Below are 26,750 nucleotides of genomic sequence, written 5' to 3'. Positions count from 1 at the left end.
AGAGAGAGAGAGAGAGAGAGAGAGAGGTATAGAGAGTCTATTTTTTTCTTTGCCCTTCTTCCCTTTTCTGCTTTTTTCTTGTCCTGCTCCTTTCATCTGGATTCCCTATCCTCCCTTTCCCTGCCTCTATTTTATCCATCTACCAATTAGCCAATGCCAGCTTTTGACAGGCTGTGTGTGTGTGTGTGTGTGTGTGTGTGTGTGTGTGTGTGTGTGTGTGTGTGTGTGTGTGTGTGTGTGTGTGTGTGTGTGTGTGAGACCCAGCCATTGACTTCCGTAACAGTAATTCAATCACACACGCTTATCTGAGTCTGTCTTGCAGGTGCTGATCACCATCTAAAATGGGTTTAATGCAGCCTCTGGAAAGCACACACACACACACACACACACACACACACACACACACACACACACACACACACACACACAGACAGACTTATACACAGAGAAAGACAGAGTGCTCATGTATGAACAAAGACATACAGACAACACACACATACTGTGTTGAACAGATAACCTGGAGAGAGCTCCTCTTCTTCTGTGGTGTCAGCGTGCTTTTATGAAATATTACATGATGGTGAATATGTGTGTCCATTTTGACGGCAAGTTAGGATTTATCTAATTATGATTCCTCTCCCACACACATCTTGTCTGAAGGTGATTTATTTTCAGCCTTCAGAGAGGTGTGTGCCCTCCTGTCATATCGGGCTATTTTTAACAGACCAGGAACTGGCAATTTCCTGGAACAAATACCAGCGGCCGGTCCCTCTCTCCAATATGACGAACAGGAAGTTCGTAAAGAAAGCATGGACTCAATGGTGAGACCCACAACACAAAGAGAGAACAGTAAAACTGTCTCTTTTTTTCTGTGTTCCAGCGGTTCACAGGAGAAGTGGGTGGTGGGAAAAAGAGACTGTGTGCCTGAACGGATGTGAATCATCACTCTCTCCCTCGCCTCCCTTCTGCTACCGGCCTTCCATGTGACAGGGCAGAAGGTCACAGTTCAGAGAATAGACATCGGCTCGACTAAACGGGGGTGACATCTCATTTGTTCATCTCTGAAATGTATCGATTGCTCAACCTCTGACCCTTTGAGTGAGTCAGCGTGATTGTATTGTGTGTGTGTGTGGGGGGGGGTGTGTGTGGGGGGGGGGGGGGGGGGGGGGTGCCTACCATCGGAGTCGATGCTGTTGAGCGCCGTGGGGGGGATGATGGAGACTTTGCACTGACCAAGAGGACACTTGCGAGGGTACAGGTCCATACAGGCGGTGTGCACCTAAAAGATCGACAGAAAATACTACGGATCAATTTCAGAAAAACTGAATTATCTTTTCTCGCATGCACATGTACAACAGCAATGATGTAATTCCCTCGGGGTACTGCCGAAATGGATCGACGACTGAACAACCACAATGCAGCATTCCAGTTGGTTTGTTCAGTTCAGTTCAGTTTGTGAAATGTTGTGTCCTGATTTTGGTTGCTAGCATGCTAAACAATGAGATGCAGTTCCAGGCTGACATGCATTTTGAAATACGAGGCAATCAACAAGCCGCGTTCAATGCCGAGACGCTGCTCTTCGTTGTCCTAAATGTTTCGATTGTGATTCAAACGATCAGCTTCTTGTGTGATCTCAATCCTGTTTCAATTAGCAGGGGCACATTAAGCATCGGGCACATTAAGCATCGTGCACGTGCGGCAGACGTCTTACCATGGCTTTGCACCAGAGGCAGCGCCAGTCCTGCAGCCTCAGTACGCTGCCGCATGTCTTATCACACACAGCACACTTGGCACTGACAGGCAGGTTGCCTTCCAACCACTGGTGAGGCATGGCAATCTGTGGGTCCGACACAAAACACGGTTCAAGAACTGGGGGAACACTTTACGCTGTCTACTTTTATCTTTCATATCTTCTGGGGAACACTTTACTCTCTTGCCACCGGCTCCAAATCTCTCATCTTTGTCTGACACTGATGAATCCATGAGCATGAGCGAGTTGAGTCAAAGCGCACTAATTCTAACACACTTTGCATTATTATGCAATAGAACATATGAATGCCTTTCTTCTCATAAATACACAATACAAGTCAGTGATTCAGTATTTGCCCAGAAGCCTCCAGAACATCATTTTAAACCATCACAGGTAACGAACTCTCAATACAAAACAAGGCTACGTTTTTACAGTTAGCTAAAGGAATGTCAAGCTAATTCTTAACACGCAAACTTACCCCATCCTCATCCTCAATGATATCCTTCCCTATTGAAGCCAGGGTTGTCCATTTACAGTTGTTAGTGGCTCTGACAGCGCAGCGCTTGTGGGCTTTGAATTTGCACACTGAAAAACACAAAGTCAATACACATACTGTATCAGTCTGTTGATGTTTTCCACCTTAAAGCGACTCAGCAGCTTCATATTGTAGCACTGTAAAAAAAAACATCGAAAGCAACAGTCAGCTTCTGGTTTAGCTTAGCTTAGCACAAAGACTGTAGGCAGGGGGGAACAGCTAGCCTGGCTCTCTCCAAAGGTAAACTCTAAAGCTGTCATGTTTTTTTTTTTAATTGTTGCGGAAGTTGGTCATCGTATTTTTTTACAATAAGCACTGGGCCTTAAGTCACAAAAGGCAGAGAACCCCTGCTTTATGCTAAGCTAAGCTAAGCGTCTCCTGGCTCCAGTTTGGTATTCAACAGACATGAGATTGGTATCAATCTTCTCATCTAACTCCCAGCAAGAAAGCAGAAAAGTTTATTTCCCAAAACATTTACAGCTATTCCTTTAAAATGGTTGAAGTAACAGAATAATAACAAAGATCAACAGAGGTCCCGTAACTAAGTGACTTATAAAACCATTAATACCGTCCATCTGTCATGTTCACTCAGTACGAGGAGCACATTTAATGCATTTAATGCAGGTTGTTCTGAATAAGGAACACAAGAGTGAAATGCAAATAGAGCACGAACTGCTCCTATGAAGATGTATAGGCAGATGGAGATTGCTCTCGCCCTTTTTCTCCATTAAGGATGAGGCACTTAGCAGACACATGAATAATGTCTGTGCTCTGGGGAACTTTGCTGCCAGCCACCCCACCCATACACACACACACACACACACACACACACACACACACACACACACACACACACACACACACACACACACACACACACACACACACACACACACACACACACACACACACACACACACACACACACACACACACAATATTGTCATTAGGAAGTCTACGCAGATATACAAACTGAATCAGAGTCATATCCGGGAGCAACAATTTATGTTTCAATTTAGTCTCCCGCTAAATGCTGTTAGGGAGCATTAGCAGAGCATTAAGAGAATTCAGAGGACACGATACCACTGCCTGTTAATGGCCAGGCCATACCCCGAGCATTTCCACAGCCAGACTGGAGGAAAACATTGTGCGTGTAGGAGAGTGAGTGTTTGTGTGAGGACGAAACAGAGACAGAAGGGTTTGTCTATGTGTGTGTGTGGCTGGGTAGCACAAATCAATCCCAAACCGACCGCCATGCGCAGGAAATCGAAGGGAAATTTAAGCTGCGTAATTGCTGTGAAACTGGCTGCTCTCCACGTTTAATAGAGAAGCTCTCCGGCTCTATTATACTGTCTTTTCTTCTCTCCTTTTTTTGTGCCATTCTCACATACTGTTTCATCCTCACGGGCGATCATCTCCTTCTCACTGTCTCTCGATCTTGCCCGGAGACAGACATCAGTAGGCTCCAATTGGGTTGTACTGAATAACTGATGTGCTCAGTGTCCTGTTTTTCCAGTTTTTCTGGGCATACTGTATGTGACATACTATGTACTGGGACACACTACATCTTTGGTAGTTTGGGTATTGGAACGCACAGTGTGGGCGCTCCCTCTACCTGTGCCCTCCTCTTCCTGTCACCTTTGCCCCGACATGTGCAACACTGTGCGTCGAATATCCGACCACCACATGTCCAAAATAATAATGTACGGTGCATTAAATCAAAATATCACGTGCCAACAAAATTGCTCCGGCACTGCATCTATCAAATGGGCTCATGAATCTAACGGGAATCTTAACGAGGCCAATAAAGAGCTTGTGTCTACTGTAAACCATGACTCCATGTTTAGACGAAGGCCCTGCGATCTCAGTTGCTTCTTGCTGTTGTTTGTTGAAAGTGTGTAGAGCGGGCTAAGCCGATTTAGAAGCACAAGGGTTTGATGCTGCTCTGATGACTCTCCATCGCTCTACGTCTCCTTCTTTTGCTCTCCGTTCTGGTTGTGAGAGGGTCGGCATTGTAGGGGATAATGAGCCCTGAGTGGAGAGGCTCTTACTGCCTTCACAGTGTACACGCCAAACCGAGCACACACACACGCACACACACACACACACATACGCACACACACACACATACGCACACACGCACGGACTATGTGAGACATGCGTGTGTGCGAATGTGAGACGTGCGCACGCAAACACATGCACAGGGGAACATTAGCTGAATTAGAAGGCGAGGATATGCAGGTGGTGCTCATTAAGGTGTGATGCCTGTCACTGACACCTTACACTGTCAACCCCGTCCTCTTAGCACTCCACTTTAGTCTTCTTTCACAGATGAGGTGAGGAACGGTTGCGTCATTCACAGGATCTGTTATCAGTCTTTCTGTCTTTTTTTTCTCGTTGTGGTTCAATTGGAGATATGTGAGAAATGAAATTCAAATAGCGTGAGTCAACACCTTATCTAACACACAGTATGACTCAAAAGCATATGGATAGCGACTGTGCCAGCAGCTCACCACGAGCTCTTTTCCGAGACTTCAAGCTAAAAGTTTGATGGGCATCCCGCTCTGAAACTGAGAGCATTTCAAAGGCGGCACGCTGGCTCCGGAATATCCAATCTGCTCCACTTAGGCAGACATTTGAACAAAGACATTTCTCACTTCAATGACTCACGAGTCCTTACGCAACATACTAGTCGTACACCTTCCGATAGACCTGCCAACTCCCAGGCTTGCAGTGCCAAATCACCCGTTGCAACGCTCCATAAAGTGTGTCTGATGTCTTTCGACAGAGAGGAGGAAGTCCATCTACCAGAGCCAGCGATGAGACGTAGAAACGAGTGAGCGCTGCATGAAGAGGCTAAAGAAAATACTGTGCGTATGAACCAATTGGGGCGTTGTGCGTCCGCGTGTGCCACCTACCTTCGCAGGAGAGGCCGTGAGACGTGACCCCAGACAAGCTGTCTTTGCAGACGTTGCAGAAGGTGGGCCGTGCGTGGGAGCAGGCGTACCAGTTGTGCATCCCTGAGAAATGTTCCACATTAAACTGTGCCGTCTGGCAAAGGAGAGGTTAAAACAGGTTGGCAGCACTGGGATGACAGTCACAGAAAGGCAAGCACAGTGCACTACATCATGATAAGAGAACACAATGACATCTCTCGTGTGCAGCAGGGCTGGACAACAAGGCTCAGCGGGGGCTAGTAGAATGCCCCCGTCAGGCTGGTAAATCTATAAAACACAGCTGATGATGAGGAGTGAGTTTCATTAAATAAAGATTAAACATGACATGAACTTAAGGATTTGTTGTCATTTGATATCAGCTAATACATTTTAAAAACCACCTGTGATTACAAGTGACTGCATATTACGGTTCCCGGCTGTTTTCATTATAATTACAAGCAGAAAACAAATGATTCAACAGGAAATCTAAGAACAAGCAGACATTTGTCCACCTGTTTCCAGCAGCAGACACAAGTCAACACCTTTTCACATTCATCCCGTTCATCCCTTGTGCATTAGCTTTCCCCTAATGATAATAATTCCCCCTTAAGTCCGGCCTCGTGACGACCCTGCCTGTCTGGCATTAAGAAAGCACACAGCAGGACGTGCATCAGGACTCTACGGGAGAAAACACCTCTCTCAGCTGTCATTAGTGTGACTCTGCCGCTCCATGATTTTACAAAAGCAACACCTGCTCAGGGAAATTGGATGCTTCTATACATTAGCGCGTGGACAGAGCCCACTGTGGGGCGAAAAGCTGATGTGAGTGAACTGCACACGTGTGGGCGTTGCGTCCGCGGTGTAGCTGGCGTGAGCCCTGCATTCGGGTGGTGTTTCATCAGTAGCATTGTAACAGGTGTGCTTATAAACCGGGGCTTCTCACGGTGCCACATAACAGGACCCGGGTATTAAAGGCTGTTGCGTTGACTTCTTGGCTCGGGCGTGCATGCGTTCGCGTGTGCACACGTGTGTACCCAGAGCTCTGTGGAGGGCGGCTGCTGCTGCATTGCAGTGCAGTAAAGGGGGTGAGGGATGGGGTCTTATATAAGATTTCCCTCCCAAATCAAAGCCATTAAAATGCAGCAACTGCTGTCTCCCTGCGCTCCCCTGCTGCCCTCGCTGTCAACACACAGCACGGACTCATAATCCTGCTGACAGCGGAATATTATACACAGTTACTGTCTGTTTGACGAAAGAATCCATCGACGGCGGCGGCGGCTGTTTTTTTTTTTGTGTTTAAGATTCTTCCAGAAACACTGTCCTGAAGAACAAAAGACGAGCATTAAACAGTGTCGTTGCTCCCTGTTCGTGTGTTATCAAGTGAGCCAGGAGAGGGTTAGACGACCTGGGCTGGTTGCAGAACCGGACAAGTGCTTTGTGGCGGTCAGCATGTGTCTGGTTCTCGTGTGTGAGCGTGCACACAGGTGCGATGCGGATGATACTGTCCGCTGGTGCTTCGGGGATTTTGAATCTCGACATCAGAGTGTGTTGCTTCTGCATTAACAACTTCTTTGATCCCCAGTTGCCGCACAACATGCAAGTCTTTCTTCCTTTTTCTCCCTTTATTTTGTACGAAACCAGAGAACACTAACAGGATACATTCACTTACAGGAGCACCCTCAGGTGGGAAATATTTGGTATAAAAACAGAAAAAACACTCCAAAATCTCCAAAAGAGGATACGCCTGAACACAGATTTATTGTTGCTGCCGCACTCTCTATCTCCTCCGTCTCTTCGTCCTCCTCCCTGCCACACACACACACACACAGAGACACACACACACACACACTCGTGGGTCTGCCGATTTGGAAAGGGCTTCTTACCTCGTAATGCTCTCTGGACTGGACGGACTTCAGCGAACTGATCCAGTCCTCCATCTCTTTCCTGTTCTCGGCGCAGAGGATGAGCCTACGGAACGGAGTGATCACCTGGAGGGAGAGTGAGGGATGCGTGCACGGGTGAGAGAGTGAGACAGATAACTGCAGCTAAAAAAGAGAGAGAGAGAGAGAGAGCGAGAGAGAGATGAATTTCACCAGTGGCTTCCTCCTCAGCCAGCAGTGCCACTGAGAGGAGAGAGCGATCGGCTCCGTCTTTAAGGGAGAGAGAGGATGAGGAGCCCCCTCCCTCTCTCTCTCTCTCTATCTCTCTCTCTCTCTCTCTCTCATTAACTCGAGCTCACTTCTCCCAACACCTTCTTGAGTTAGTTTTTTTCCCTTCGCTCCAGCATTTATTTATTTTGTCCCTTCTCACCCCCCTGTCGCTCTTAGCTCTTCATGTTGCATGAGGCAGATATGTGCTGAGAGGCGAAGCGCCTCAGAAAAGGCTAAGAGCTCCTCTCCCCCCCCCCCCCACCCTGACCTCCCTCTCTGTGCGAGTGGGTGCATGTGTGTTTAAGCTCAGTCTCCCTGTAGATAACCCTACAGACACGCAGCACCCTGTCAACACCCCATCACTTATTGATGCGCCCTCATCTCGTCTTTCTCACCATCTCTTTCGAACTCAACGTGCCCCTGATGTTATCTCGATTCACCTCAGACAGAGAGAGGTGAGGCTGAATGCATGCCCACACACACACACACACACACACACACACACACACACACACACACACACACACACACACACACACACACACACACACACACACACACACACACACACACACACACACACACACACACACACACACAGGACAATATCACGCTACTCAACATTCATCTACTAGCAGTGATGCTGATGTTTCCTCCCATCCATGATGAACGTTATTTACGATTCGTCGTGTTCAGTTCCCACCTCAATGTAAAGGTGCCAGAGCAAATGATTGTCCTTTCAGCAAAAGGGTTCATGAATCATAGTGACGGGTAAAAAATGCTGATCTTTTCTTTAAGCGAGCTGTTACTAAGGACAGAAAAAAGTCTCTGATTCACTGTTTCATCTTTCATTTTGATAAAACTCTTTTACATCTGCTTTTCCAAAATATGAAAGAACGGCGCTTCAGTAAACACAGGTTTACAAAATGGAGATTGGTTGAATTCGCATTTATCTTTGTGGATGAAAATGGGAAACTGTTGGAGGGTAATGGTCTGTTTGTTGTCAGCATCACTGCGTGTCGTGTTTCTTTTGCTCATTGATTTTCCGACACGCTGTTTCAGACCAACTATTCACCATCCTGTGAAGCCATACATTCAGCTGGTGGTTTGTTCTATTCTTCAATTACACCCATATTGGCAATAATTGGATAAACGTCTTACTGTGCGATCCACACATCCTGTAGACCAAACACACATCCATTAGTCAACGACAAATGGAGTGAACAAGTGAAGAGGAAATTGTATTCTCCTTCCCGTGAAGGATTCGGTGTCAAAGTAAATCTTCAAAGGGAGATTCTCCTCTCTCTTTCTGTTCTGTCTGTTCAGACCAGCAGCACCTGAGGCTTCTACAGGGTGTGGAAAACAACAGGTGCACAACGAACACCAGTGCACATGTGTGTGTGTGTAGTGTGCATGAGTGTGTTGTGCACGTCGGGGCGTTGGGATACATCTGCTTTTCTTTCTGCAAGAAGGTCACTGTTGCAGGCCAACCATCTGGTTTACAGCCACATGTTGCCATCAGACAAAACTCTGGTCGAACACGACATGTACATCATGAACTTAAGTACACTGATGATTTTGGTCCAAATTTCTGCTGTTATTAATGTTGGTTTGTATACTAAATGGCCTGTCAATCAATTTGGCAGCGATGACAGCCTCTGAACACATGTTTAGATTTTAAATGGTGGGGTTTCCATTTTTAAAATCTGTTTATACCACAGATTTTACGTCGACGTGGCAAAACAACAGCTCATAAGCGAATATGAGCCCCAAGTCACACGCCTTCCTTCATCAGCCATTTTGGGAAAAATGCAAACTTTTTCAAAAACGGCATTTTCTAATCGTCAAATACATTTTCTGCATAAATAATTAAGTGTGTGACGACCAGCTGCAGCCGTCACAGCTTATTTTACAGTTTGAAAAGCAAGAAAACGAGACAGAAAAATGTACATTTTAACACGAGTTCTAGCTTGTGAGGCTGACAGAGGCGTCTCAGTGGTAATCTCTCCGGGAAGAACGCTGACCAACAGTTTTGATAAATGCAGCATTTTCCCCCCACAATGAATAGAGGTTCCATTGATCACAGTTTGGTAAAATGTAACATTTTCAAACCCACACGCTGACTTTTCTGAGGGGGCAAACGCGTTGCTTAACTGCCCACGCATCGTAATCACAGATGCAGTCAAGCTTGTGCTGATTAGATGCTGCTTAAGTGTTTCAGCAATTAAAGTGTTCTGGTAAGAGGTCAGGAAAAGGTCACATATTTGTTTCCAACTGCACTTGAGAGGCTGGGACAAAAGCAAACTGTTTTATTTCTTTAAACATACATGGGGTATTGAACCACGATACAGTTAAAGTACTGTAGTTGTAGCACTAAGTATCAAAAACTGTCAATTACAGTGGCGATACTGTTATTTTCTTCCTTTTTCCTGTTTTTGTTGTTGTTGTCATGTTTTATTTGTGTATTTTCTGTACGGTCTGTTTGGAGTATAACCAGTTCCCAGAGGAATCACCTTCATCACTCGTGTGATCGATCTGTCCAAAGACCTCTAATCGATACCTGGTTATGCCTCAGGACCGAACAACATGTAACCCCCTCCTCCCCCAAAAAAGACGACTCAATAAAAATCCCGTCATCTCTCAGTAAACTCCATATGAACAGTGCGGTGTGTTTTCGTGGGCGTGATTATTGTCCACTCCTTACCCTCCCTTGATATTAAAGCCAATCACATTAGCCTTCTTCCTCCTTATTTTTGAGTAAGTGGAGACAACAACTCCCAAATTACTGAAAGTGTGTTGCCAGCAAATGCTGGGTTTGTGTGTGTGTGTGTGTGTGTGTGTTTGTGTGTGGGTGTTTGCAGTACATGTGTAACTCTCAACCAATCAGCATGTAGGCCTACAAGAAGAGTACATCTGTTGTTCTCCCCCTCTTTCTCTCTTCTCTTGCTCCCTCTCTCTTCACGTAATTGTATGTTTTTCTCAACCGTTAATCACAATACAGATTTGCACCAGGAACTGCAAGGATTACCGTGCGTGTGCGTGTGTGTGTGTGTGCGCCCACGCACATGGGCAAATTGATCCCTTTGGACATAGATCGCCATGTCTCTCTGCTGGTGTACTGTGTCCATATGTGTGTCTTTCTATGTGTGTGTCTTTCTATGTGTGTGTCTTTCTATGTGTGTGTCTTTCTATGTGTGTGTCTTTCTATGTGTGTGGCTTTCTATGTGTGTGTCTTTCTATGTGTGTGCCTCTCTATGTGTGTGTCTTTCTATGTGTGTGTCTTTCTATGTGTGTGTCTTTCTATGTGTGTGTCTTTCTATGTGTGTGGCTTTCTATGTGTGTGCCTCTCTATGTGTGTGTCTTTCTATGCGTGTGCCTCTCTATGTGTGTGTCTTGTGTCTGGAACGGGGTAGTGATAAGATTGGTTGCCAGGGGAAACAGGAACGGCTGTTTCCAAAAATGGCTCTAGGCATCCCTCAAGTGTGGAAAACCTCTCTTGATGACTGACCTTCAGCGCTCAATATATCAGATGTGTGTGTGTGTGAGAGTGTGTGTGTGTGTGTGAGTGTGTGTGTGTGTAATGACAAGTGGCCTCTTTGATCAACATCCTCATCTCTAAATGATGAGAACATGTAATTATAAGCCTCATCAGCTCTTATTTTTGGTGAAGAGGCAACCACTAAAGCTAAACAGATAATGAGGGACACCCGTCACTGTTTACACACACACACACACACACACACACACACTCGCACACAGGCAGAGGATTGGTGACAGCGGTGCACAGATCCCGCATCCCACATGGGATCTGCAGCACAACAGCAGAGGAGGTGGAGACAGAGCCGTCACAGCTGCTCTCCCCCGGGTACCGTCTGCGGCTTCAAGGCAGTTAATATCAACCACACAACAAAAACTCGGAGCGCCGGTGCCCCAATTTGGGTTCCCGTGAGTGATGGGTGCGTCCCTGCAGAGTCTGTAACGGGTTTAGGGTTTGGGTTGGGCTGAGCTCTCCCTCACGTGGACCTCAAGCTGCTCCCTCACAGCAGCGGCGCCTCATCGAATATTCACGAAGGCTCCTTTTGAACACGCACGACCAAACAACAGCACAAGATGGGAGCGCTAAGCGGTCACATACGCGATATGTCATCTCCACGTATACACACACACACACACACACACACGTATACCGTACTTTCCCACCTATGTGTCAATGCAGTCATGAATAATACATGCATGCCTAGACACATGCACATCCACATACACAGTTGTTTTCATCCTCAAACCGCTTGTTTCATGTTTGTTTAGTCGCTTTACCCTGAAAAATAAAAAGATTCTTTCAACATCTGTTGCACTTATTACGGTATTCCTACACATCAACGTATATCTTTAAGTCCCTGTTCATTCAATAAATACATAATTTTAAAAAACAGTTTTGGTAAACAGTTGCTGGAGGAATATTTCCATTAGTTGCATGTCTACACTATGTACTGGAGAAAAGGAGTGAAAATATTACCTTCTCTAATCCAGAGGTTCCCAATCTTTTTTCAGCCAAAAAACCCCTTACAAGAGAGAGAATATACCGGGGACCCCATAGTGATGGAATCATGTGATGTAGCCTATTCAATAACGCGTTTAGAATCTTAATAATGTAGATGCATCAGAAACACATTAGACATGTATTACACAGGTTTGTACATTTCTTTTGATGGTTTTGAACGTAATCTATGAACTATTAGACTGTAAAAATGATGATTAAATGATAATTCAAATGACCAAAGATGAAAACTTTCCTCCCAGAATAACTGCTCTAATCAATGCTGGTGATATTTAAGTATTCCCCCCCTCCCCCCTCAGCACCACACTCTGCGAAAACACGGGCATGCACGTTACACCCACTGAGCCGACATCTGCAGAGAACCTACGCGAACGAGCACAAACAACAATCTTAGCTCTGGCATGACTCGTTCAAACCATCCAACCAAGAAGCACCGACCTGCATGGAGGAAGTCAGCAGCATCACTCATCCTCAGAGGGCCGACGGACACACAAGACAGACGGACAGAGCGACTGGTGATGGCTCTGCACAGCCAGAGCAAAGCCCTACAATGCGACCTCTGCAGTGGTCTCTCTCTCTCTCTCTCTCCCTCCCCCTCTCTCTTCCTCTCTCTCCCTCACTCGTGATCGCAGAACCCGTGCGATGAAGCCCGGTCTCCCCCTGTCGGTGTGCGTGACTGTGTCTGGCTCAATGCATTACAGAGATTTGCATGTGTGTGTGTGTAGACGCTGCAGGTGATCGGCACGTCACGCTACCTTTGGTTTTATGTTTCACCGCTCCCTTCTCTCGGCCCGTCCCGCCTGCCCTGCCTTCATTTGCTCTCCACTCTCCCCTCGTTCCCTCCGCGTCCGTCTTCCCTCTCCCGCTCGTGCCTCGCTCTCGCTCTCCCCCTCTCCTCCCCGTTTCCCCCGAGGGAGCATGTGTGCGAGTGCAGTTAGCGACGGTGTGACATCACTCCAGGATTTCCTCCACTGCACTCCCTTTGCCGTGTCTTTCTCTTCGCCATCTTAACCTGATCTGCAGTCACTCCCCATCAACCATTCATTCGCCATGCCCTACTTTTGTCATGCCCTTCTCTCGCCTCCATATAGATATTTCCCTTAACTGTATTTTTTCTTTACTTCCTCAGCTAAGTCTCTCCCTCCTTCCTCATCCCCTCTTCGCCCTCCTTCCCCATTCTCTCACCATCTTAGTGGGATGCTGACGCTCAAAAGGGAACCCGGAGCTCATCTCCAAAAGCTTTTTCACGGCATGTTTATGAACCCTGGCAACAAACACTCATCGCAGTCACGACTGCACGCACATGGCGAGGACACATGCAGCAGGCCCACTGTAATCTTATTTATGGAAATGGCAGACGCTAAGCCATCCCAGGCACTCAGTGAAGCGTTTCAAGTCGCTGCTAAAAATAGCGGCATGCTCTGCTCTGGGCTCTGTTCTCCTGCCCACCTCCTCCCCCTCCTTGTTTCTTATTATAGCAGCACCCGGGGAGAGAAAGGACCGGGCACCACTGGCTCTTTCACCGTCTGTCTTCGCTCATTATACTCGTGCTCATTTCCCTCCGCCTCCCGCACACACGCTCATCCAGCTCAGCGGCGCATTCTTTTTCCCGGATAAGCGTTCGCGGCAACATCCCTTGATTTCTGTCAAGGACCTTGTGACAACATATGAGAAGCAATGCTGGGAAATGCATTCGAATATCATCGAAATATAACTGTAGCTTCATATTAGACAGACAGACATTAGACTGGTAATGATCCTTTCATCTAACTCTCTGCCAGAAAGAAAGTGTGTTTCCCAAAAGAGTGAAATCCACTCCAAAAGAAAATGAATCCACTACTTCCACTGTTATCTCGTACTGAGACATCTCTCAGGCCATTTCAGTAAATAACATCTGTCATCCACACGTGAAGCTCTTCAACCAACTAAAACACACAACAATGAAGAAAGAAATTCTCAACTTCTGAATAGATTCATCATAACTTTGCACGACCTCTGACCTCTGGACCGCTGAGCGGATGTTGTTACGCTCTCACTGCTCGACACGTGCCTCTGCGTGTGCGTTTTGGGTGGTAAGACTGCAAAGATGCACTCACTGTGAAGCTGTTGTTGACATTCTTTGTGCTGGACTCTGCAACGCTGGCATCCGACAGGTCCACCTCGTCAAAGATGAGGGACTGCAGGAAAGAGGAGGCGTGGAGGAGAACAGAGAGGAGGAGGAGGAGGAGGGCACAAAAGAGAAGAAGAGAATGAGCCTTTTGGACCATGGTGTTTTACTTAGCTTATGTCAACGCATACTAGGGTATGAAGAGAACCGTGATTGGCTGTGAGAGAAATGTCTTGTCATGACCGCAGCAAAGCAGGCCTGAAATGAACAGGCAGAACTCCTCAGGACTAAATGGAAGCATTTATAAACACAAGAAATATGATCCTGATGTCAAATATGGAACCAACAATCTTCAAATCATGCACTACATCCCAAATACCTCTAATGGGTGGAAAACAGCACCAAATGAGTGTAATACATACCCTGTAATGTAGTCAAAATAAAGGAAACAGCAGATGTCCTCTCAGCTTTTTGCTTTTTGAATTCTGCTCTCTTATTAAATCAGGAACTACTTTTCTACAATTTCTTCAGTCATGAGAAGTTGAGATTCCTGCAGCAGCCGGTTGTTAAAGAGAAATAGTTGTAATAGTATGGCCTTGACTTCATGACTTAGAAATGAAAGTGATATCAGATTAGTTGTAAAAACACGTTTTAGGATGGATGTTCCATCTGCCGGGGAAATGCGCTTCACCACAACGCAGCTCCACCGTACACCCTCGCTGCCGTGAGCATTTCCCTCCGCGGTTTCCTTCGTTTTGTCTCTGTACCTAAATGAGAAGAGTGCGAATCACAAGACGGTGAATGCTGATGTGCTTTATTGAATTTCTAAGTGGCGGCGGAGGAGCTGGAGCCAACTCGAAGCAATATAGGCAGCAGACAGACAGAGAGGAGCACCAGAGACTACAAACAGGAACATGATATCCTGACAGAGCTGTGATGCGTATAAGGCAGCCGAGCTCTTAAAGGGCCGCTGGCCAATAAACGATGCCGTCAAAGGAATGCCCTCTGACTCTGTGTGTGTGTGTGTGTGTGTGTGTGTGTGTGTGTGTGTGTGTGTGTGTGTGTGTGTGTGTGTGTGTGTGTGTGTGTGTGTGTGTGTGGGAGGAGTGAGCTGCTGCAGCTGTCAGAGGGAATGTCCAGTTAACAACGCTCTCCCCAGGCCTGGCTGGAGAGGGACACCAGCCAACGCTTACTATGTGTGTGTGTGTGTGTGTGTGTGTGTGAGTGAGTGTGTGTAGAGGGAGCATGTGTCTCAGCACTTCCACATATGCCTACAAGTGCGTGTGAATGTGTGCATGGAGTGTCAGCCAAGAGGGCCTAAGTATGAACGCCATGCCATCACACACACACACACACACACACACACACACACACACACACACACACACACACACTGCACCCCCTTGTCACAGCGCTCTCGGCTGCTATACCATCGCATCACGTGTGCGTATGTATGTGGGCGATAACTTTCTACGATTCTTTTAACACACTTCTTCTCCCTCTAGCTCACTCACCACACCACTCGCCCCAACACAGACACACTTGTGTGGGGGCACACACACACGCACACACACACACACACACACACACGCACACACACACACACACACACACACACACACACGCTCCACTGTCTTGAGGGAAGCTGTAATGAAAGCTGACAGTGAATGGTGGACAAAGGCAAGCATCCAGACCCTCTGTTACCCATAGATCCAGAGCTTAGCTCAGCGGCTGCATCTCAACAAGCCTCCTACTCCTCTCCCCTTCTTCGTTTCACCCCGCGTGGCCTTAACGTATTGTTTACCGGTGTTTTCTGGGAGAGAGAGGAGAGGAGCGAGTAGGACAAGCTGCAGGGCTGAGATGCAGCCTCCCTGATGGATCAATGAGGAGGTCAGGCTTCCTAAGCACAGGGCAGCACAGCCAGCCAGGCCACCTCGGAGACACCAGAGTGGATGGACATGTGGGGAATGGGCACTTATCTATAGAGGCAAACGTCCCTGTCTGGCCATGACCGAGAGTACACACTCACTTGTAAGGTTCCGGTCACAAATCCTTACCGAAGAAGACAAAGTATATATATATATATATATATATATATATATATATATATATATATATATATATATATATATATATCACTTCCTTTTTTTATTTATTCTTCCAGCATGGCCATAAAGAGACTTTAAGCTGCACGGGCCGGACAAGAAACACACAGTGTAGAACAATGAAAGCCAGGATCGTCCAGGTGTGGCCTCACAGTCTGTTCACATGTGTTTTGTCGGCCTACCTGCAGTTGTATACTTACTACATACAGTGCATCTATGTCATATGGTGATACAGCACAATTCATCCAAAAAGTTTGGATGAGTGGATTTTTTTGGAAGAGCTTCATTTCCTTCAATTCATCGACAAAACTTCTTCCCCACTGTCCGAATGACCCTCTTTATTTTTCTATAATAATAATATTTTCGACAAGACTTTACCTAACTTGAGCCAGTAGCTCCATATGGCATGAACGCAGCACTCTCACGTATCGGTGAATGGTTAAGTGGGGAATGGCTAAGCTGCTTTGGTGGTCTGGACCCTGGCTGTGCTGCGCTGACCCGAATTCTCACTAGGCCTTCCTCAGATCCGCTGGCACCCAAAGGTGGGGGGGAGTGTCGCGCGCCCGTCCAGCACACGGACAGAACTCGCCAGCACACGCGACTCCTGGACACTCTGCGCAGCGCCCGCTCCTGCCAGTGTGCCAGGGCACTGCCAGACTAGTGCGCGTGCAGCCACACACACACACATCAACACACAGACACACACACACACACACATGTTCAAGAGCAGGAAGATTAGAAGCAAAGGGGAAAGAGATGTCAACAAGAGTAAAAAGTCCAAAACTACTTCAGATATTTCATAAAATTTCATCAATTGAAGTGATTAAGGGAAGTGAAGGATCTTTTATCAGGACATGATCAGCATGAGAAAGTATCCTCTATGGCTCTGTCCCCCTGTTTCCTTGTGCTAAGCTAAGCTAACTGGCTGCTGGCTCGGACTGCATGAAGACCATTTTACAACAGACGTCATCAGAAATATGCGTGCACGTGTTGGCAACGGAAGTGGCGTTTTACCCCAAACATCCAGGCGAGTTAGCAAGCTTTAAACATTGAGTTAAAACTGTTACAACCATCACAATGTCCGGCTTTTGCACGTTCGGTTGTTTGGATCGATATTACAGCCAAATTCGTCAGAATTTCAACAGGATCACGACCGCGTCAGAGCAACAGGTGTTTCAGTTCAACAGGTGAGCGTGTTAAGTGGTGACTTTGAGCTGAATGCGTCCCCGGTTGCTCGTGGTAACTTCTACCTTGGCGTAGGTAAGAAACACAGATGAGTATGAATTCAAAATAGATGAGTACCATATGTTCTGTTGGTGTGTTCAACATGAGCAAACCACGGACACGTTCGGCTGAGAGTCACCAGCTAACCCGGTCACACGTTAAACTGAAACACATTTGTCTAGCGTGTTGATCCTGGATACACTTGGTACGCTTACCTTGGCATCTTTGGCGTAGTAGAGCGTTCGGCCTCTCAGTTTGAAGTAACGCTTTTTCCACCTCTGGAACGAGCTGGTCTGTTTCAGCAACAACCCCTCCTTTATACTCGTCTGGAGGGACAAGAGACATGAGAAAAAAAGTTTAAAAAAACTTTTATGGTGTCAGTGAAAGGTTCCATCAGAAAAGAACACAAAGCTCCAGTCTTTCTGACATCTCGCTCAGATGCAGACCACCCTCTTGGTGTTATCTACAGGAAACTGTTAAGATAAAAACAAGTGTGTACTGTTTATACGTGTGTGTGAATCTGACAGGCAATTTCATGCATGGGAGAAAAGGAACAGGCCAAAGAGTGGAGAAGAAAGGAAACCCATTACACACACACACTACCCGTCGTTTCTCGAAAGAGCTGTAAACACACGTCACTCTCACTCAACCCCTTTACCCTGGGCCAGAGGGAGAGAAAGGAAAGAGGTGGGGAGAAAAAAGGGCGAGGACGGCATCCCATTGACTACTTCTGCTGCCTCGGCCATCTGTTGAACTCAGAGGAACTCCACGAAACACAAATATGTCTTCTGCCATGCAAGTTTGACAGTCTAAAAACAGACTCGCATCATCACGTAATCACTTCATGAATGTTCCACCGCACATCGGGGAACATTTTATGGTCATTTCGAAAGCGAGGCGGAGGAGGAGGAGGAGGAGGAGGAGGAGAAAAATGCAGTATAGTTACCTAACCATCGGCTGAGAGACAGGGATGATAGAGCTAAAAGGACATATCATTTATACTTCAGTGAAAGCAATGGAATTGTGCTCAGAGTGACATCCACCGTACCGTACGAAAGGATACTTAATCCTGTTCCCGCTAACAAAAGTATGTTGAACATTAGTACACGTGTGTTTTGTGTGCATACAATGGAGAAAAACTGTGGTACAGCTTTGATGGGAATAGATAGTGACTTTACAGACATTTATTTAAATGACTATATTAGAGGTTGTAACTTTAAAAGAATGATGAAAAAACAGAAGGACATCACAAAGAAATAAGATCTCCTTGTCTCCTATAGAGCCAGCATGTGTGTGTGTGTGTGTGTGTGTGTCATATCAAATCAAAGCATGCATCTTTCCATGGGAGACGCAGTACACACACTCATCATCATTACGACGACCATCATCTTGCACGCATTAACACACACAAAACACACACACTGAGCATACAGAGCAAATACAGTGAGACATGGAACAGTGGACATGGAAAACATAAAACACATACACACACACACACACACACACACTCAGATGGAAATGCTGTGTGGAGGAACATCATTCTCTCTGGGCACACAGAGGAGAGGTGGGGCACACACACACACACACACACAAACACACACACACACACACACATGTAGAGGCTATTTATAGCGAAGGAAGGCCGCTCTCTGAGGGGAGAATTACAAACAGAGACAGAGGCCCGAAGCTGACATCCTGCCCACCAGCTGTGTCAACTTAAAGACACAGAAAACACTGCTAGTACAGGCTACACACCGTCTACACACTCGCTGGCATGCCACAGTGGATGGAGCAGGCACATATAGAGCCATAATGGGAGATCACGTACGGCAAATGATGAAAAGAGTTGCGTTTGTTGTGACGTTCGAGTGTTCATCTTACTGCTTCGCTTCAGGAGTTCTTACAGGCTCGGTTCACCCAAATAACAAAACATATTTTCTCAATTAGCCGTTGTGGTTGCGTAGGCGTTGTCAGCACAGTAGAATTACTTGCGATGGTTTTATCTTCGTCAGAGATTTCTGCCTCTACCGATGAACAAAAGAGGGGAATAAAAAAGGAAAAAACTTGATTCACCATAAAAAGAATGGTCTTTTGCATCAACAAGTGTGCTGAGGAAACTACAAAAGAGCTGCAAGACTCGTCTTACACAGCCCTGTAAGAAGGAACACAGACAGCGTGCATGTTAACGTTCCTCGAGTCCACTAAACCCACGATTTTACAGTCAAATCACTAGAACGGCAGATGAATACCACATTATATTACCTCTCCCAAAATCAAATGCCTTAAAAACCGTTCATCACGCCATCAATCATTTACGTATGTCAAGCCAACAGCAAGTCCTCATTCAGACAGCATTGAAGGATGAATTATTGAAGCAGATGATCGATAGTCGAGTGTTGGGAGTGTATAATGGGTCGTTCTTGTTCCCCAGCGATGGCCCTCGAGGCTGATTCATAAGACTACTTAATTAAAGACGATGTAAGTGGATGTACTAGGAATGAACGTGAACAATCGCCTCCTTGATATAACACAATTAGAGGTTGAACATGAGTGGAGCACAGTGTAACACCAATGTGACGTTGTTTAAAGTGTGTGTAAAATGAATGAGGTGGACTGGATTTCGGTCCCTTTGAAGATTAGCTGGTGTCATTAGCATCAGCTAACAGGGATCATTTTAAAATGAATTAACAAACGATATTAATTCATTTAAGTAACGGATCTCTTATAAAAAAGCAGCTGCAGCCACAGCTTCTACAGTGTTCCTATCTGCAAAACAGACAACTAGTTGCAATGAGATTCCAGGAATATCCTGACCTGTTCCTGCGAAGACATATTGATGTAAATTGTCTTCAAATCTCATTATTGCAACAGAAATTAAATTACCGTCAAATGAGTTGCATCGGGGCAGGGGCATACATCTTCGCGGCAGATACAGTAACTCAAACATTGACTGAATGAAACTGAACCTAAATGATCTGCCTCGCTAAATACCACGAGAGGTAAGTGAGACAATGTTTTTGGGCGGAGTTTATGGGCAGTGATCCTGAAGAGGAGCGCCCCAGAAATGTTGCGTTGCACCTCATTATGTCAAAATCTTCTGCTCCCTATACGTCACGCTCTAAATACACTCGATCCGACACTTCCCGTTGTGCAACTTGATAGCATCTTTCATTACACCCTTTCACCCAAGTGTGTATGTCAAATCGATGTTATTTAAGTCCCTTTCTTCATTTTCTTACATTTTAAAAAGCTCTCTACAAAGCCAGAGCACATGCTCCTCGTGAGTAGTGAAGTGGAGCGCCCCTTTAAAAGGCGACATATCGTGTGGGTCCATCTGTCAACACAAATGTTACTGTAAGGTTCATTAGTGGTGTCTGTTTGGAGATAGACGATCGCTGAGGGAAAAAAAACACAACACTGCAAATTCTCTGACACAGCTGTCTACCTACGTTAATTCCCTGCTTCCCTTTCCTCAAGTACGGCCTGAACACCAAATTCCTGCAGTGGATTAAGGTGAAATACCTAAATACTCACTGCCCTAGAAGGACTTTAAGCTACTTCCCCGCGACGACGATCAAAGTGGGACTGAAATACAGCAGCATGGCTGATGAAGTTGGGCTACAGGAGAAAAGTGGAGGTTTAAGAATGGCGGATGGATTACTGCACGGGTCTAATGGGCACAGGCCCAGGGGTCCAAAGTGTCCCCGCTGGTCTTCAACTCCAGAGTTTCACTCAAAGAGACCCGTACCACCCAGGAAGAGACTCAAAGTGACCACAAAGAAACATAAAACTACAAAGAGACCAAAACAACGACAAAAAGACGCAAAACAACTGCAAAGAGACACAAAGAGACTCACGACTGTGAAAAGGTGCAAAACAACCTCAAAGAGATGCAAAATTACTATAAAAAGACAAAACAACAAGAAGACAACTACAAAGAGATGAAAAACTGTTGCAAAGAGACCTCAAAAAGACTCACAAGGTGTATGAAAAGGTGCAAAACATACAGTATATCGTCTCTCTTTGTTTATTTTATGTTTTGATGTGATGTAATATGACGAGGGGATTGTTTCATTTACACATTTACAGTATTTGTGGTTTACGTGTCAAACATGTGCAGACAACAATTCACAATAAACCTAATCTATGAATCGCTAGAAGTGCAAATGTCATCTTGACTCGTTCAAGCAGTTGAAGAGATATATATACGTTTGATAAATCACAACTTTGCTGAGAACACACACACGTTAAATACTTTGTAAATGAGACCAAATAAAGGCATGAAGTTAACAGCCGCTAGTTTTTTTCCTCTCATCAGTAAAACAAACGGCCTCGTAGATCAGATTCAATGTTAATAAGTCGGCTACAACTATCAGAACAATACAAACATTCCTGCAGATATAAATGTGAAATAAAAGAAGAAAATTTGCAAATGTATTTGCCGACCCGAATAGAATCTCCTGCGACCCACGATCTTTAGGAACAACTCGTGTCGAGGAAACACCAGATGATGTTGAAAATCGATCTTTTATAAAAGGAGTATATTAGAATTCAATTTCTAACCTTGAGAACATAACTGTTGAAATGAAGCATTTTACAAACTTTGTGCGGACACTACAGTATTTAAGCATTTATTTTGAATCTTCAGGGAACACACACTGTTACCACCCGCAGTGCACAGTGGTTGCTTTGTGTTTCACCTCATCTTCAGCGTCCGAATAGAAAGTTTCCGCCTCTGAGCCACTGACAGAAGTAGAACTCACATCCTCTCCGTCCAGCCCGCGCAGCCCAACTGACTTTGCTCTAGTTGGTTGTTCTATTTTCTATTTTGTCCCTCCTTGGCCTCCATAGTTCCTTTCCTTGTCTTCATCTCCTTCCTGTTGCCAAGTAGGCCAGAAGCGATCTATAAATAGTCCCTCTGCTTGCCTCCGTGCACCGCTCCTCTCTTCTGCTAAATTGCGGGACACAGAGCGAGTCCTGTGCCAGAGAGAAACGAGTAACCTGAGCCCCATGTACCTTACACCCACACTCTGCCTCGGCCACTGACAGGGTGACACACACAGACTCTAAACAGACCACTCACACACACACACACACACACACACAGACTTATACAATGAACAAAGGTACAGGCAGTTCAAATGAGTCCAGCAGCTGTGGTTGGTGGATAAGAGCAGAGCAGGAGTTCCCTGGGAGGCTAAATGAAGTGAGCAGAGCAGAGCGACGTCCTGTCTTTGATGATACCCAGACAAACAGTCAGTCAAACAAGCTAATCCCCACAGCTAGTTCATGCGGTACGGACCTCATCGCCTATGAATTTAAACTAGGGCTGACTAGACTCACCGATAGACTCCCTTATACTCATGGCACGGCCGCTCTGTGTCCTCAACCAATTACCAGTCCCCTTCTGGGCCCCACTGAGGTTTCTAGCTAATTAATCCGATAAAAAAAACATCCTTGACTTCCCACCTCCTGCTTAGCTGAATTGTTTTGTAAGTTTTTTAATGCAAAGAGCAAAGATTCTTAAAATGATAAGCCTCAGAGAGGCACAGGGCGAAGTTATTCCTTCATATTGGGATTGCTGTGGTGTCGCTGTAGCGATCCACTTCACCATTCTTGGGATCAAATGAAATCGTGGTTGAAATTCCGCCAATGTTAAAAGCCCCAAATCATTCTATGAGATGGGAACATGAATAAGGGCGCAACCAATGATTCTTGTTGTTCTTTTTTGATTGAGAAAATGTTCTTCTTGTTGAAGCTCAAATGGGAACTTATTCCTGTCAGTCAAACGCTTGCTAGGTACTAAATCTGTCCTCTGTTTACGGATGTTTATGGTCAACTCAATTAAATCCAAAACAAAAACTGAAGTGTGTGGTGTTTGCGGGGGGTTATGTTCCCATTTCTTGGCCAGACGCAGTGACTTCCTGGAGTCTCGTGGTCACCGTGAGGCTGCCAGGCAACTGTATGGATTAAATAAACAAGACAGGCTGGTCGGGCAGATTTTCTTAACTTTTGGGCAGAGCCGGACGAGCTGTTTTCCCCTGTTTCTGCTCTTTATGCTAAGCTACGCTAACTGGCTGCAACCTTACATAGGGCTGGGGTGGTATGGCCAAAATGTTCTGTCCCGATAATAATATAAATTACGATACAGAACGTTTTCAGGTAATTATATATATATAAATAGTCTATTTGAAATTTTGTATATTTTGTACCTATACTCATGTGTAACTGATTCTTCATTCATTTAAAAGGTACATGGTATCGTGTTGAATTGTCGCCCAGCCGTAACCTTATATTAAACAGACAAAAATGGATATTTCCCAAAATGTCAGTTTCTTTAAGGGGTAACTCAAAAAACGAATCCCTTTGGAACGACAACCAGCCTGAGGTGGACGTATGAGAGTCTTTGCCACCAAAAGCTCTGTATCTTAAGATATGTAAGGCCTCCACTAACGCTGCTGCTGCGGGAGCTCTTGTTGGGGCTTCTTCCCTGCCAACACTGCAACTTCTTACTGATACAGAACCAGGACAAGAAGCAGAACCAGGACAGAACCAGGGTCTCGCAGGACACTTTGATATTTATCCGCGTCAGCTTTGTCTGAAGAAGAGCTATCCCCGTCTGGCAATTTCAACTCATGACTGATAAGACTAAACTGCTGTGACTGAAATTGGTCAGTCCATGAAGAAGACTGCTCACTTACCTGTCCTCCGTTTTAGTGGATGCTGACTGCCGGCTGCTGAGAGAAGCCCCACTGTCTCCGGAATCGTCCCACGCAGTTATTATCTGTTATACCTCCATTACCGACTCATTTGTCATTTTCTGAATAACACTGGCGTGCTTGTGGAGCCAGAACAATCAAGTCTTTTATAGGCCAGCTCTGAGTTGCTCTCCATTTCTTCCTCTCCTGTAGCTGTCTTTGCATATTTGTGCTCTCTGTTGGGTGTAATTGTTACTCTGTACCCTTCCTCCTCCGACTCCCACCGCATGCTGAAATCTCACCGTGCAGATGGGAAAATTACAACCCGGTTGTTGGGAAGGGGTAATTCCCCTGTCTGTGATCTCCTTTGTGCAACCGGACCGCATATGCAGTTAGTTAAACGTGTGTCAAGTGGGCGCAGGGGATGTAAAGTGATGTCGTTGAGGCCAGCAATTTACCCACAATCACCTGATTTAGATTCAGCTACAGCTTTGGACAGTATGAGGACACAACTTTACATCGCTTCAGTGCCACACACTGGATGATGCTACGTAATTATGGCGAGTTAATATCTCTGCAAGCGAGAGCGGGAAAGGCCGACTGACAAAGTAGTAGGCGAGGCCGTTGCAGCAGAAGTAGAGATCCCCTTATAGCATTGTGTTCCTTCAAGTCTCCTTCCTTCAAACCACCATCATGTGGTACATCTCCTGTTTAAGTATAGTGTCTTTATAGTGCAAGTATAGTGCAAGCTTTAAGAAAAGGAAAATAAAAAGAGGAACAAGTGTCTGCCTCCGCTTTCTCAATAGGAAGTACAAGTCATCTGCGTGGGCAGAGACCACAGCACTTTGAGGAGGGCTTTGGGTACACGTTCCTCCTACTTTTAGGCTTACCAATTTCAGATGTATGAAATGAAATGGGCAGCGATCAGCGTGTGGATATTGTGTTATCTACCCAACGCTGTCATTTTGACCCCGGTCTCTCTTGCAAACAAGTATTTCAAAAGGCTTCCTGGTTAAATAAAGTTTAAATACACAAAACAACATCCACCAATTGACTTAATCCAAAGCTAAGACCCGAGAGCATTCATCCAAAATCTCTGCCTGGCTTCCCATGAATGTAAGTCACAGTGTGTCACTTCTTCCGATGCATGGGGACACACGGACCGAAGATGGAAATTCTCTCCGACGCTTCATCCAAATCCTGCCTAACTCAGCCTCAGCTACCTGATCCGGATTACCTCATGTCAGGCTTGCTGACTGTTCCCAGTCCCTTGTGCAGCGGCAGGCTCCGGTATGCCATCAGCTCTGCTTTCAATCACACAGCTACAGTATTAGTCACAAGTTTATAAGCTCTCCTCGGCGGCAACAGCACACCCTGAAAAGACAGAGAGGGGGCTGAGTGGAGATGACAGGAGAGAAGAGGCTATGAAAAGACGATTCCACCTCACATATTTCAGCACTACGTACATGTTTTTGTGCGTTTCTTTATGGCTAAAATGCCTTTAAAATAAGAAGTGTAGTGCATTCATGACACGATAGAGGAAGAGAGAAACAACTGTGTTTGGTGGCCGTATGATTGAGCATCAAATTCCCTTCATGTGCGGTCAAATCCCATTACTTTCTGTCTGACAGGAGAAGAACATCAGGCAGGGATGAATGGTACCCAATATCTCATCTCTGCTTCCGCCAACAGTTCAACAACAACAACAACAACAGCAACAACTATTCACGGCTGCCAATGTATTGATTTTGCCGTGATGGGTTTATAAGTGGCTATCAACGATGACATGCTCGCTACAAATAGATTTCAGTTGCATCATGTGCCGCACGGACTAGAGACAGAGACAAAAGGACAGCGCCGGAGTTACAGTTCACTTCTGTCAGAGGCTCAGGCTTTCACTGTTAACATATCACAAAACACATTTCAAGAATTTTACAAAAAATGTTTTTTACGGGGGGGGTAAACCCCCCTAAACCAGCTGTCTTATAGGGGGTATTGCCATAAGGGACGGAAGATTTGGTTGTCTGTGGCAACCAGAGGACCTAGATAGAGATAGTGGACGGAGAGGGATGGACACAGACAATGTGATGGCCAAGCGTACACATGCATGTCCACACACACACACACACACACACACACACTGAGCAAACAACCCAGTGGAACAACACTCAGTGAGTCAGTGCCTGCATGATCCATTAGTACGTAACTCTCCGCACACACACACAGAAAAAAACCCCGCTGACCCGACCACCAACTCTGAGACCTTTAGTAGCACAACGTGCTAAAACACACCGATACAAATACAGTGGAAGCGTTCATACTGTTGTGATACCAGCATGAAGTATTTCTAGTGTGACATGGAGCCCGCTGTTTATGGTTCGGCAGGACGGATAAAGTCGGTCTGGGCTCTCGGCCAGCCGATGCAATGAGCATCCCTCTCAGTATACGTACGTTACTGCAGCCAGCGGGCTCCCCGTGACTCATATCGACCTCGCTTTCATGCACTTTTAAAACTCCTGCCGTAACTTCAGAGGCAACAGGCGAGTAAAGAGTCACCGAGCGAGCGCATGGAAAAGTCAACTCACGATAAAAACAAACATCAGCTGATGAGGGGACAGTGATCAGCTGGATCTGTGTTTACCCTTCGATGGTATATCACCCGTTAGGCTGGCTCTCGATTGAGTGCAACATAA

The 26,750-nt window shown here is 45.8% G+C and overlaps 1 protein-coding gene across 5 annotated transcripts in view; it reads right to left on the bottom strand.

Moving 5' to 3' along the window:
• Positions 1-26,750, bottom strand: part of dgkh (diacylglycerol kinase, eta) — a gene marked incomplete at its 5' end in the record, with an annotated part of 51,662 nt that overhangs the window by 22,289 nt on the left and 2,623 nt on the right. For 4 of the 5 annotated variants that reach the window (XM_079277535.1, XM_079277533.1, XM_079277536.1 and 1 more), the window contains 7 exons: positions 1,174-1,276; positions 1,709-1,834; positions 2,226-2,332; positions 5,201-5,333; positions 7,102-7,206; positions 14,020-14,100; positions 17,575-17,685. In XM_079277535.1, the coding sequence (XP_079133661.1) occupies positions 1,174-1,276; positions 1,709-1,834; positions 2,226-2,332; positions 5,201-5,333; positions 7,102-7,206; positions 14,020-14,100; positions 17,575-17,685 (766 nt within the window). Of the gene's footprint in view, positions 1-1,173; positions 1,277-1,708; positions 1,835-2,225; positions 2,333-5,200; positions 5,334-7,101; positions 7,207-14,019; positions 14,101-17,574; positions 17,686-19,187; positions 19,306-26,750 lie in introns of those variants that run through there. The other variant, XM_079277537.1, reaches the window with a different exon arrangement.

The sequence above is a fragment of the Melanostigma gelatinosum genome (genome assembly GCF_949748355.1).
Source record: "Melanostigma gelatinosum genome assembly, chromosome: 10".
In the NCBI taxonomy this organism is placed as follows: domain Eukaryota; kingdom Metazoa; phylum Chordata; class Actinopteri; order Perciformes; family Zoarcidae; genus Melanostigma; species Melanostigma gelatinosum.
This window is presented reverse-complemented; position numbering and strand designations above follow the sequence as displayed.